Raw genomic sequence first — 13,155 nt, forward strand, 5'->3', positions numbered from 1 at the left:
TATAGATTCTGTTTTAATATCTGATACAGCTATTACACATGAATCCATCGTCAATGATTGGTTTTGAATCGACGCAGGGTTTGTCCTGAAACCAATCTTTTATAGGACACATTGGTGGTCTGTTACACCCTAAGCCTGAAATAGAATCCTATAATACGAAGCAATGTATCTATATATGAACAACGGTAAATACATAAGATGGACCTATCAAAATGTTCAAAAAGTGTTAATTAAATAAAGACTGGTCATTAAATATGGAAAACCCGTTCCTTTGATAAATAGATGTCATAGCTTGTCGGTGAAATCAATTTAAATGTATAGTCACTGTATGAATAGAAATAAAAAATATAATAAACCAAAACAGGCATCGTTTATTCAGATAGGCATTCCAGTATGAATTGTTAAATTTTTATTTGAAAATGAAAATAAAACACAAAAAGCAGACTAATAGACATATCAGCATATAGGAGAAATCTAAAACGCAAAATAAATCGTTGATCCTTATGTTGGTTCACATTTTCTTCACTTCATTACATAACATATAATTTATTATCGTTTCAAAAGGATTCGTATATTGTACAATTCACGACTGGTCGTAGGATGACTTACGAAAAAGGTTTATGACTGTTTCACAAAGGTGTCGGAATCAATCTGCATCGACATCCGATTTTGTGTTTTACATGTACATGAAGTATCAAAATAGAGCCAGCGCAAAATACTGAAAGTTCGTATATACACATTTAAGACTTTAAAAGGGTCTATGTATATATGATAAAAGCGGGACGAGCTTATTGTGAGGGAAAAATAGAAAAAAGAAAGCTTAAATGGTAGATGATTGTGATGTCTCCTTTGAATGGGGGCTTAAAACATGTGAAAAACTAATCCTGCGAAACAGAGATTAAAATGTGAAGCATTTGCATGACCAAAACTTAGACAGAACTTTTTGATTTTGGATTCGTTTTATGGAACACTTTGACTACATCATTTAAAAAATTACAACTGCTTGACTTTATTAAATAAATAAATGAGCCAAAAATTGTTTGTCGAATTCTAATTGCGCTGCATATGTACTGGTTCATAAAATAATTTTTGGGAATCAGGGTTTATTGACTATTTAATAAAATTGAGAATGGAAATGGGGAATGTGTCAAAGAGACAACAACCCCACCAAACAGCAGAAAACAGCCGACGGACACATTAAAATAGCTTTCATTAACAGCAAGTACTCTATGATCGTTACTTTTGTGTCCCATATCTTTATGTGTTCTTCGAGCCCTTCCAAACGTATGCTACTTGTATACTGTTGGTCTTTTCATGCACACGAACTACGTATGCTTCACAAAATAATCTAATCATTAAATTGACAGTGAATTATACAGAAATGTTAATGACATTGTACCAGTTACTTTTTCGAAAGTTTTTTTTATGAAAGTCACTCGAACTTTTGCGAAAAGAATAATCGTCAAAATATAAAACGGCTGCGAATTTATACATGCACAGCTATACAAATGCACCATTTACCTGCATCTGTTTTACCTAAAAACGAGGAAACCATAATTTATAGGAAAACATGTAAATATTATCAATGCAACATTTTAAGGTATCAATTTACATTTGAATGTCCCTCTGGTATTTTTCGCCCCACTTGTTCATGAAAAAAATAAAACAAAATATGAAGTGTAAATAACTTACGTCCCGAGATCACTGTTAAAAAAAGACATATATTATGATTTAAGTAATGTATATCACGAATGCTCCGTGAATTGTAATTGTCTGTATTTAATAATAAACTAACAATGTATAAAGAGTTATCTATCCCTTGTATAATGATATTAACATAACAAGTATGAAAATTTTCGTTCTCAAGGATAAAATAACAGAAAATTTGAATACAACCAAACATATCGAACTACAGGGAAAATTCAGAACGGAAAGTCCCTTATCACATGTAAAAATCAAAAGCTCAAACACAGTAACAAATAGAAACCTACTGTCACATTTCTGACTTGGTAAACACATTTCTTTATGTAGGAAATTGTGGTTTAAACCTGGTTCTATATCATGCTTTATAGTGTTGGACATAGCTATATTGATATATTTAAACAACTATCAAATAGTATTTCCTACACGTTTTAATACGTTTTTATAATCTGTGGAAATTGTTTAAATGTAGAAATTATTCGACAGAAACACACGTAGGGTGTGGTCATGAACAAAACAGGTTTGTAGTATAATTTGTCAAAGAAATGGTAAACTGTGCTAATCCCTTCATTGTAATATTGTTTAAATAAATGATAACTAGTATAACAATGTATAAAACTTACTTTGTCTTGCCAGCTCGTCTGAAAAAAGAGTTTCTTATTCGTATTTTTTTGACAGACAGGACACTTTATCTTACTTCTATCATGTCTATATATAAACGATTAATTCATTTCTATTGTTTCTAAAATAAACGTCCACTAAAATATAAAGTTATAAAGTTTGTATAGATAAACATTCTCATCGAACATATTTTCAAATAACTAATACATCAACAATCAATTTAAGCATTTCGGGATTATGATTGTATCAATAAATCAAACACTTGCTTAACACCGAAGTTCAATATAACGAAGCGAGTGCAACTTATACCACCCCAAGTTTTTAGTGCTATTGTGTGTCTATTCGTTTTCTTTTTCAGCCATATCGTTGTCAGTTTATTTTTGACATATGAGTTTGAATGTGCCTTTGGTATCTTTTGAAGATTCTCTCAAAATTCCTAGGTACCTGATATCCCCCAAGTTTTTGGTTAGGTACGTGTTGCTCAATCTTTACTTTTGTATGTAATTTTAAGTGAATTTTGCGGTCTTTTTGTCATCTTTGTTTTTTTGCTTTTTTTTGCGTTGTCAGTTTCTATAGACTTATGAGTTTTAATTTCCCCCTTGGTATTGTCCGCCTTTTGTTCGTTTTACGGGAACATGACATTCACATAGATAACATTTTATACGTTGGATTATAATTTTTTGATAATAATGTAATGTTTATTATTTGATATGTCATATTATTATCATACGCCTGAATTAAGCACAAAGCACGAAATTTGATATGATTCCGATATGTAAAAAGCTTTAAAACTGATTATAATGGATGTCGTAGACCAGACGAACGATGCTGTGTCAAACGTATCATGGGATAGTTTCAACGAATCATATTTTTTTAGCCATCAATATTTTTCTAAAAAGGAATACCGTGAACTATTGTATGAGAACAGTTTAAGTTAGATTGCTTTTTAATGATGTTTCCTATTTCTGTAATACAACAATGAAAGGTTAAAGGTTATACTTACAGTTTTGACCTTTTGCTAAATAAAAAAAAGAGAACAATAAAACTAGGGTATATTCAATATTAAACAATTAAAATCGACAAATTGTTAATTGAATACGACAACTATTTCTGTTATAATTAAAAAGTAAAATCACAAAAATACTGAACTTAGAGGAAGATCAATTGGGAAAGTCCATAATCACATGGCAAAATCAAATAACAAAACGCATCAAAAACGAATGGACAAGAACTGTCATATTCCTGACTTGGTACAGGCATTTTCAAATGTAGAAAATTGTGGATTAAACCTGGTTCTATAGCGCTATAAAAATTATTGTAAACCGAACTACGTATATGACATAACAAGTAAATCTTACAAAAAAGTACAAAAAAATTCGGAAAAAGTTGATAATCAACAGCAATACAGTATTAAACAAATGCAGTAAATTACTTTTTTTTTCATATTCTCGACGTAAAAAAAAATCTTTTTCTGGATCTAACATAGTAGCAGTACATGGTTTTCAATGCAGATTTTAACCTATACGTTCAAATATAAATTATTTGAATAAAGTATATTTACCGACTATAACTAGTGGTGAATATCTTCCTGAACAAACGTCACAAATAGATGGCTCTTTTTTAAATGTCCCTGAAAGCAATATAAACAAAAATTTAGAATACTTTTGATGTACATTTCTTGGTATCGATCTTTTTTAAACAATTGAATTAAAATGAAATACAAACAAACGAAAAGTTTTTTTCTCGTGTAGTTTTGATTCTAACACTATTCCATAGCTTTGACATTTACACGGTCTGAAGGTTCTGGAATGTATTCATTATCTCGCAGTGTTACTGATAAACTGCTACTCTGCGAAGTTATCGCCATCTTAGTAAAAAGTGCTTTGGTACTGACATGATTCATAACAACCATTTCTATTTTTCCGTTTTTGCAAATCATTACAATTCATCAAATCCCTGTTGTTGTTACCTCATAAGCATTTAAGAGCATATCTATGATCCCATCGTTACAATTTTACTCGTGTCTAGGGAACACATGTGATATATATTATTATATGACTATAAATTTTCTGTTTTCTCATTTGCTAAAAGCATAGGGAATCCTCTTTGATAAAACATTTTATTCACCGCGGGAAAAAATCACCAGAGGATAATAAATTTAGAACAGCGTTCGTGTACCTAAATATAAATACTCCAAGGCAACGTCAAAGACGTAGATTTATGACGTCGTACAAATTTCGGGTTTTTCTTGTTCTTCTTATTTCTCTTCTTATTGTTTTACGGTATTTATTTTTTAAAGAAAATTTTATTGAATATTTCAACTTATGAAAATTAATAACTGCAAAAGCAGATGATGTATTTTGTATACAAATAGAGAGCAGTTTTAAAAGTATCTTGAGCAAATTCTAGAAAAATAGAAAAGGATATAAAGACATATTATAAAACATTTGCTGACTTTTGCTTTCAGTTGATAGAATGATTAATCAACCCCTGAGATATGACATTCACCCTCGTCCGTTGGCAATGGTGATTTTCATATCTCTGGGGTTGATAAATCATTGTATCAATTTAATCAAAAGTCAATAATTGTATAATGTCCACTTTATTATTAAGATAACAAATATTGGAATTTTTGTAATCCTTAAACTATACAAATTACATAATTTCAAATCAAGAGAATCGTAAAGAACACCTAACGCAATACATTTATTTAATTACAACACTTGTTTACAAAGCTACACATGACTATTAAAAGGTAAGTTGTTCATCAGTTTATTATTCCTATATTTTTTTAAAACTGTGTAAGAAAGTTTTGTATTATAAGCCGTGCAGGTAGTACTTCAATACTGGCATGAAAATATAGCTATTGTTTTATTCAAATGGCAACAGTTACGAATTGTGAATATTCCTCTTGCATAGCTTTGCTTCGTTGTCTGAATTTGAATTAATTTTAACTTTGATTCTTTTTTGTTTTGGATCAGTTCTTCAAAGTTTGTATACGGTTTGGGATCTTAAAATGTTTTGGCCTTTAAGATTACGAATGAGACATTAATAGACAAATAAGCCCCGGTATAGTATAATTGGTATCGTTAATGTTATTGAAGAGATATTCACCAAAGTCTAATTATTGATACGTTAACTAAAAAACACACAGTAATTCCTTATTTGATCGATAATAATTCCTTTAAATTTCTCCGATGATAAATACATGAAAATATTGTGAAACTTAAGTGCCATCTCTTCCAGGCACGCCTGCCCTTAGAATCAAGTACCATTTTCATTATTGTGTAAGTTATACTAGCAACACATGCCGTTTACACTTCAAAGTTCGCCGCATAGATTGTTTTTACAAAGTGTTATTGGTAGCTTGTTATCTATTTTAGACACTGCGTGAACCGTCCGACTGATTGTAAGTGATAAAGTAAGAAGAGACCCAATCTCTTAATAAGATGATAGGTAATTGTGCTTATCGTTGGAGTTTGTTTTTCGGGAGTCAGGTTTTTATGGTTGGTATGGACTATTGTACGGTTCAGCATTTACTAGTAATTGATTCCAAATTCCTTTTTTAAATGATATAAGTCGAAGGAGAATGTACAAAGTATTTTGAAAAATTGAAATATTCATGAAGACAATGTTTTGGAATAAAGGCAGACATCTGGTTATCTGAAAAGTGGAGAAATCCAAGTTCACAAAAATACACAAGCAACATATTCTACAAAAGACTAAGAACTGTGCACAATGATTCGCAATTATAACTGAGTGTAAAGTTTCAAGACTGTTTAGGATTCGTTGCATTATCATAACAATTTGGTAAACCAATCAAATCGGATTTACAACTTAAAATTAATAAATAATTATTTGACTTCTTACATAATAAGAGTAACTGAATAACATGCAGCACATGAATTTAGCATTTGCTTTTTGAGGTTCTTATTGTCTATTTAATTTTAATTTTTGTATTATTTTATGTCTTTTCTAGTTATGTTTTTGATTTAATTAATGGATATTTTTGATTGTCCGTTTATCTTCAACCTTTCCGTACCAAACGTTGCTTCACTACTTACTAAACACAAAGAGAGAAGTTTGGTGACAATTCAAATGGCTGCAAGTATATTTTTTTTCTTTCTAATTATTCTTTATGTCATTTATCTCGGTTTTAGACATACGATAGATTGATACATAAAAAATCAGATATCTGTGTATATGAACTAAACCACAATATTGTATCAAATGCAAAAAAAAAAAAAAAAATACACAGTTTCGTCTGCATTCTAATATAGTCACATTAATCTATAGCTATTAACAATCGTCATACAAGTTGGAGGTTAAAATTGCAATGAAACCGGTTTTCGTCGGAAAATGCCTGTACCAAGTCAGAAATATGGCAGTGACTTTTGTTGCTTGTCTTGCTGATTAATAACAGTTGATATTTATTTGATTTCCTCTTTTTGAATTTGCCTCGGATTTTTTTTTATTATACCTTTTTATCGATGTTCAAATTTTGTAACTGGATTAGGGCAAACGAATCTTGCTATTCATACATAAAACATTACTCACTAGCTTGTGTAGCATAGATAAGGGAAACTCCGACTTTACTGTTAAAAGCAGTATATTTTATGCACCTGTACGTATTTCCAGATCTGTAAAAATGAAAGGACAAACAATATACATTTTGTACAACTTTTTTTTTATTAGAAAATACAGAACTAAGCACTAGTCATTTCTGGGGCCCTTTAAAGCTTGCTGATCTTTGTGAACTAAGGCTCTGTGTTGAAGGCCGTACTTTGAACTATAATTGTTTACATTTACAAATTGTGACCTGGATTGAGAGTTGTGTCATTGACACTCATATCACACCTTTAAATATCTATTCACCAAAGCACATGCACTCAATACATGATAACATGATATGAAAGATACGAAAAAATAAATAATTCTTCAATCCTGTCAAAATTATTAAAATTTGAAAAATATAGAATTAATGTGGATTTATTATTATTCGTGGAAAGCTAGTTTTCGTAGATTTTGTATGTAAAGATGAACCGCAATTTGAAATAATAAAAAAAATCAATGTTTCTATAGTCTTGTACATGTAGGCAGACTTTGGAAAAACTATGAAATTTAATTTTCCCCATATTTTCCCCTAAATTCATAAAACTTAGTACCTACTAATGAATCAACAGTCAGTTATATGATAAAAGCACAGTTATCTAAGACATGGCAGTTGCAATGTTACTTTTACGTAATAAGCCTTAATTTTACATAAAAGAATATTTGAATCGTAGAATTTGGTTGATTTACCTGTGAGTCACAGCCTGTTCCATTTTATTTATGACCTTTATTAAAGACTTCTTTTCGATAGAGACAAAAATCATATCTAAGAAACAATAACAATATATTCAGGTGAGAATATCTTAGCAGATTTTAGTTTTATTGATATCAAAGAAATTTCTTGGTATTCCTAAACGGAAGATATTATACACACAGACGAAGAAGTATACTTAGCTACAAAATCACTTTCATTTACCTGTGTATAATATAACGCTAGTTTTTTGAAAAGTGGTGATTTTCTAAAATTATTTAATATTTCACAGTGGTATCATACTTTAACTTTGTTTAAACCTGTTTATTTACTTTATACCTTAATTATTTATCCCTTATATTTGCATTCAGGTATCACAGATCAAATCTATTCGTTCATTATGTGTTAATTTGGGTTTTTTGATTGAGCTTAGCCTTCCAATTGATATTTTAAAGTGTGTGTTTCTATGTTTTGATGTTTTACTATTGTTTCAGAAAATGGAGAAGGTTTGGTACCATTAAAACGTTTAATCCCGCTGAAAATGTTAGCCCCTGTCTTAAGTCAGGAATATGTTGTACAGTAATTGTCGTTTGTTTATGTAGTTCATACGTGTTTCTCGTTCCTCGTTGTATTATAGATTAGACCGTTGGTTTTCCCGTTTAAATGATTTTATGCTAGTAATTTTAGGGGCTCTTTATAGTTTGCTGTTCGGTGTGAACCAAGGCTCCGTGTTGAAGGTCGTACCTTGACCTATAATTGTTTACTTTTATAATTGTTACTTGGATTGAGAGTTGTCTCATTGGCACTCATACCATATCTTCCTATATCTATTTGTAAATGTTTATGAAATTAGAGAAAATGAAGCTCTAAAAGAAATCATTGGAGACAAAATATGAAAATATAGATACTGATATATTACAAAACAAATCGTGATAGATACAAGTTTTTCATTTTGTACGCAAGATCTAGTTCGAAACATCTAAAGGGTGCTATTTAATAGATAAAAACAGTTCTAGATTATATATATTACCCTATCTAGTTGAAGTCACACACAGACGTGTGAAAGGGTAATGAAAAGAAATCTAATTTTGAACGGCTAATTGTATTTGCAAAAATTAAATATCGTACCTTGATACAAGAAATGGTCCACGTCTTGCGTAACACACTCTTTCCTCCATACCATCTATTGTTAGAACTAAAGGATTTGAACACGACCAGACAAAGGTACTTCTGTCATTCACCCAAGTTCCTACATCGAAGCGGAAACATGGGAACCTGCAATATTGTGCACTTGCTAAAAAAAAAAAGAAAACAAATCCGTAAATGATCTTCCAAAAGTTCTCAAACCAGATGACATTATGACAATCTAACCATGTACTTATGTTTGGTCCTTTTTGACTGTTCACCTGCAGAATAGTATATATATATATTATGTTATAGTTACATTGTCTACTAGGTGTTGGTCAATATGTCTCAGATACTGGTTCCACTTGTATAATCGCAGCTCGAATACACAAGCGGAGTTATACAAACTGATTATTAATACTAGTACACATTTCAACGATTTCTTTCACATTATTAATCATTGGTACTTAATAGCGGTTAAGATAATGGCTACTGCAATCGATAACACCTAAACAGAACTTGAAATTTGTAAATTTTCTTAACAGATCAAATGTGTTGGATAAAAGTATGTTGTTCGGCTATTTATTGCTTTTGATTGCATATTTGTCTTTTTTTTCTTTACACTGATTACGACTAAACGTAATTAGAAGTTAGGGCTACTTTTATTGCCTCGTCGAATGTGAGGACTATTATGAAGTTTCGGAACTCGTCAGCTGTTATTTGAAACATATCTTGAATTGTTTGTTTTGTTTTTAGGGAACATGTTTTCAATTTTAAAATAAAAATTGTCCCTTTTATATAAATTTACAACTTTAAGACTTAATATGAATTCGACTTCTTAGTGTACTTTTTTTTATCTGAAGTTGAAAAAAACGAAACGCTACACCACGGTTCACGTACATATGACTCAGTGGCGCTCAAATAAACGAAACGCTACACCACTGTTCACGTACATGTGACTCAGTGGCGCTCAAATAAACGAAACCCTACACCATGGTTCACGTACATATGACTCAGTGGCGCTCAAATAAACGAAACGCTACACCACGGTTCACGTACATATGAATCAGTGGCGCTCAAATAAACGAAACGCTACACCACGGTTCACGTACATATGACTCAGTGGCGTTCAAATAAAAAGAGTTGACAGCAAAATCAAACACAAAGTAAAAGGATATTGAAATAAACAGTTGTGTCACATACGTCTTATGTTACTTTGGTTAAAATTATCTTATTCTCTGAAAAAAAAAATCAACATCTGATTTAAATGAACTTGTCATGTGAATACAAAAGTTGAGACAACTCGCCCAGTTAGAAAATCGCAACACAATGTCCACCAGTAATGCCGCCATAAAACACATAGAAAAAAAATACTTACAATTTGGAAATTCGTACACGCATTTCGTGTACATAAGTCTTACTAATGGCGCTCGAATTTTTAAACCCGTTTTTAAAAGGCGGAATCATATACAAAGTTGAAAATCATGCAAAACCAAAACATTCAGAAAAGTTGTGCCAACAAGTAGAACAATGATGACTATATTCGTTCAAATGTCTTTTGTTATCACTAGATATACTTTGCACTTTGCACTTTTCAGTTTATCTATATCATATTGAAATTTATAATGGAGCATAACAAATACAAAGGAAATAACAAACCTTCCACGAAACATACGAACAGAAGCAAGATACTTGTTATCGTCCTTACCATGATTCCTTTAATTCTGTAAAGAAAATAGCACAATACATCATGACCAATTAATAATTTATCGTTGATTTCTTGTTTCAAAACTCATATATATATATATAGTATGTATATGTATACTGAAAAAATTCAATAATATATATTATTTGTTTGAATTCCGCCGAGGGAAGAACAACATTTAGTAATACAAATATGGAGGCAACAATGTGGGGGTTTATTTAAGACGAATTATATATAAATTATGGTGTGAGCTCGATATAACCACTGTTTATCCGATGAAGAAGAACAAAATACAAAATACAACATAGAAAACTAAAGACCGAGCTTTAAGAACCCCAGCAAAATACGGGGTTGATTTCAGGTTCTCTGGAAAGGTATGCAAATCAGGGATAGTGACCCATGTCGTGTTACTCTTTAAAAAAAAGGTGATTAATCAAATCAATTGATTGCGACATCACGCAATAGCGGAATTGGTAATTCAATTTCATCTAACACCTAGACATCACAAATATATTAACTATCAGTCAATAGTGAAATTTGAAAATGAAAAAAGACTTTGTGTTAAAGGTCATATTATAGACAAGATCAATTAGACCATTGATAAACTGTTTATCGTTTTTCGTGTGATAACGTTTACGGTACGAAATATACTGCACCAGATGCGCATTTCAACAAACAAGGTCTCTTCATTGCTGTGTGATAGCGCTGAATTTGTGTTAATTGTGCATCTTTTTTTTTGAATTATTTAATATGAGTATTGTTCTTAATTCGAACATTTCCGGACTTATACTGATAAACTGCATTATAGTTATTGTTTTTACAATATATTTTTTTTCTCGAATCATAATGTTTGAGAAATTATGTCTTCCAAACTTGTCCGTCAATATATTTATATTCAGTTTCAAATTTTCAAACTAGATAGGAATTATCTAAAACGTTTTATATTATGATCGAGGCTTTCTTTTTGTCAATGAATTAGATTTTTTTTTTTATCTATAACGTAAAACAAAGAAGACCTTTTACAAGCATGACTGTGATTTAGGCATAACCTTTTTGTTTAATCCTTTGATTACTAATTGTATGTGTTTTAATTGTAATTATAATATCCCGTTTCTATTATAAAACTGTAATCAAGCAAACTTCTGAAAATCTAAAAATCTGAAACTTGAAAACCTAAGCAACGCATTTGTTAGTTTACAAATGACGTCATTACATACTCACCTTTTAATTGAGATATACATGTATCAGTTGTGTAGCTTGAGATTTAACATTATCACACAGAAAAATCAACGGAAAATTAATGGAATAGGCGAAAACAACACATATTAGTTTAGTTATTTCTCAAGGTACTAAATATTAACACAATCATTGATTATTAGTATAACTGTATTATTCTCCAGAAAGTTTGACTGAAATAATGTGCAGCTTACGTCTGAGCGCTCCGGATTCTTACTTCAAAATATGTTGTATTTGACGTCTATATCAATCACAGTTTCATGTCAAAGATCATATACATAATATTGTTATACATTTCATCTTAATTTTGCTTTGTAGTGCACACCTCATATACTCATCAATTTATTTAAAATTAGGGTTTTTGTGACTGACTAGACAAATTTTTTTCTAAAGATTTACTACAACTTTTTTCTAAGGTTATTATAATCGTCACACATTTTTTTCTTTGGTCAATTAAAAACCATGGTACTAGTAACAAATACGCCAATTGAAGTCTTTTTTGCGTGAAACGCTCAAGACTCAAAACTCGGGATGACAGAATATTTAAAATAAAAACAGTAAGGAAAAAAAGTGGTACTTGCCGTCTTAATTTGAATAAATGGAAATATCCTATTGTTGAAAATGAAGGAATAAGAAAAAAAAAGTATTTTTATGCATGATATCCTCGCTACTTTTAAAGATTGAGCAACATGCACGCAAAATGCTACGGAAACGGGCATCAAATACTTTTCCATTGTATAATTAGTGACACGCGTTGTAATGTTAAAGCAGTTTGAATTGCATTTGATTTTGTCACATGATAGTTGCTACAATAGATGGAACATGTCAACAGTCATCTGCGACACAGATATGTCAAAGCGTTCGAAATTCCAATCATCAACTTAATTAATAATCCTTTATGAATAGATTCCATATAAGCTTCCGCTCCTTTTCACCGTAATTCGAATTGGAAACGCAAACCCTGGAATATCTTATCAATTAAGAACATATATAGTAAAGTAAGCTTAAGTCATTCCTCATAGACTGAAAGTAATTTTCTGACGATATCATGTTACTAGAAATTTACAGCGCAAGCAAATAGGATCCGTATTTTAAAATTAAAATGTTGGTAATTTTTATGCCATTTATCATACTATTTGCAATGGACATTTTAAAAACTAATTATAGATACGATTCCCATGTATTTGTTCCGTTAACTATATATTCTCAACTAATAACATATGAATTATCTATTATGACATGTATTTTAATGGTAAAACAATTTAGGGAAAAGTTTTTTTTGGATGACCTATTTACATCTTACAAAATTTTTTTGGTAAAAAGCGCGTGAACTGTTTATGAATATATAACATGTATAATGAGTTTTACATGTTACATGTGTGTTTTATGCTCTTACACACACAACTCTCATCCCCATTAAAACATACACAACAGACGTTGAAATAAGAAGTATCGAAATACATAA

The 13,155-nt window shown here is 30.6% G+C and overlaps 1 protein-coding gene across 1 annotated transcript; it reads right to left on the reverse strand.

Annotated features, from left to right (window-relative positions):
* Positions 1-1,588: 1,588 nt before the first annotated feature.
* Positions 1,589-8,918, reverse strand: LOC139502874 (uncharacterized). Its single transcript, XM_071292525.1, has 6 exons — positions 8,753-8,918; positions 6,880-6,962; positions 3,884-3,952; positions 3,326-3,340; positions 2,325-2,342; positions 1,589-1,704 (listed from the first exon to the last, which is right to left on the reverse strand). The coding sequence occupies exons 1-6, from the start codon at positions 8,800-8,802 to the stop codon at positions 1,604-1,606; spliced, it is 336 nt and encodes a 111-aa protein (XP_071148626.1). The 5' UTR covers positions 8,803-8,918; the 3' UTR covers positions 1,589-1,603.
* Between the last annotated feature and the right edge of the window lie 4,237 nt (positions 8,919-13,155).

Source organism: Mytilus edulis, chromosome 14, assembly GCF_963676685.1.
Source record: "Mytilus edulis chromosome 14, xbMytEdul2.2, whole genome shotgun sequence".
Lineage (NCBI taxonomy): Eukaryota > Metazoa > Mollusca > Bivalvia > Mytilida > Mytilidae > Mytilus > Mytilus edulis.

Excerpts from the sequence above, each read along its gene's own strand:
- LOC139502874 (XM_071292525.1), bottom strand. The coding sequence starts at position 8,802 with ATGGAGGAAAGAGTGTGTTACGCAAGACGTGGACCATTTCTTGTATCA. Across the intron at positions 6,963-8,752 it reads GGACCATTTCTTGTATCAAG|ATCTGGAAATACGTACAGGT; the intron begins GTACGATATTTA and ends TCATTTTTACAG. Across the intron at positions 3,953-6,879 it reads TATCTATGCTACACAAGCTA|GGACATTTAAAAAAGAGCCA; the intron begins GTGAGTAATGTT and ends TATTGCTTTCAG.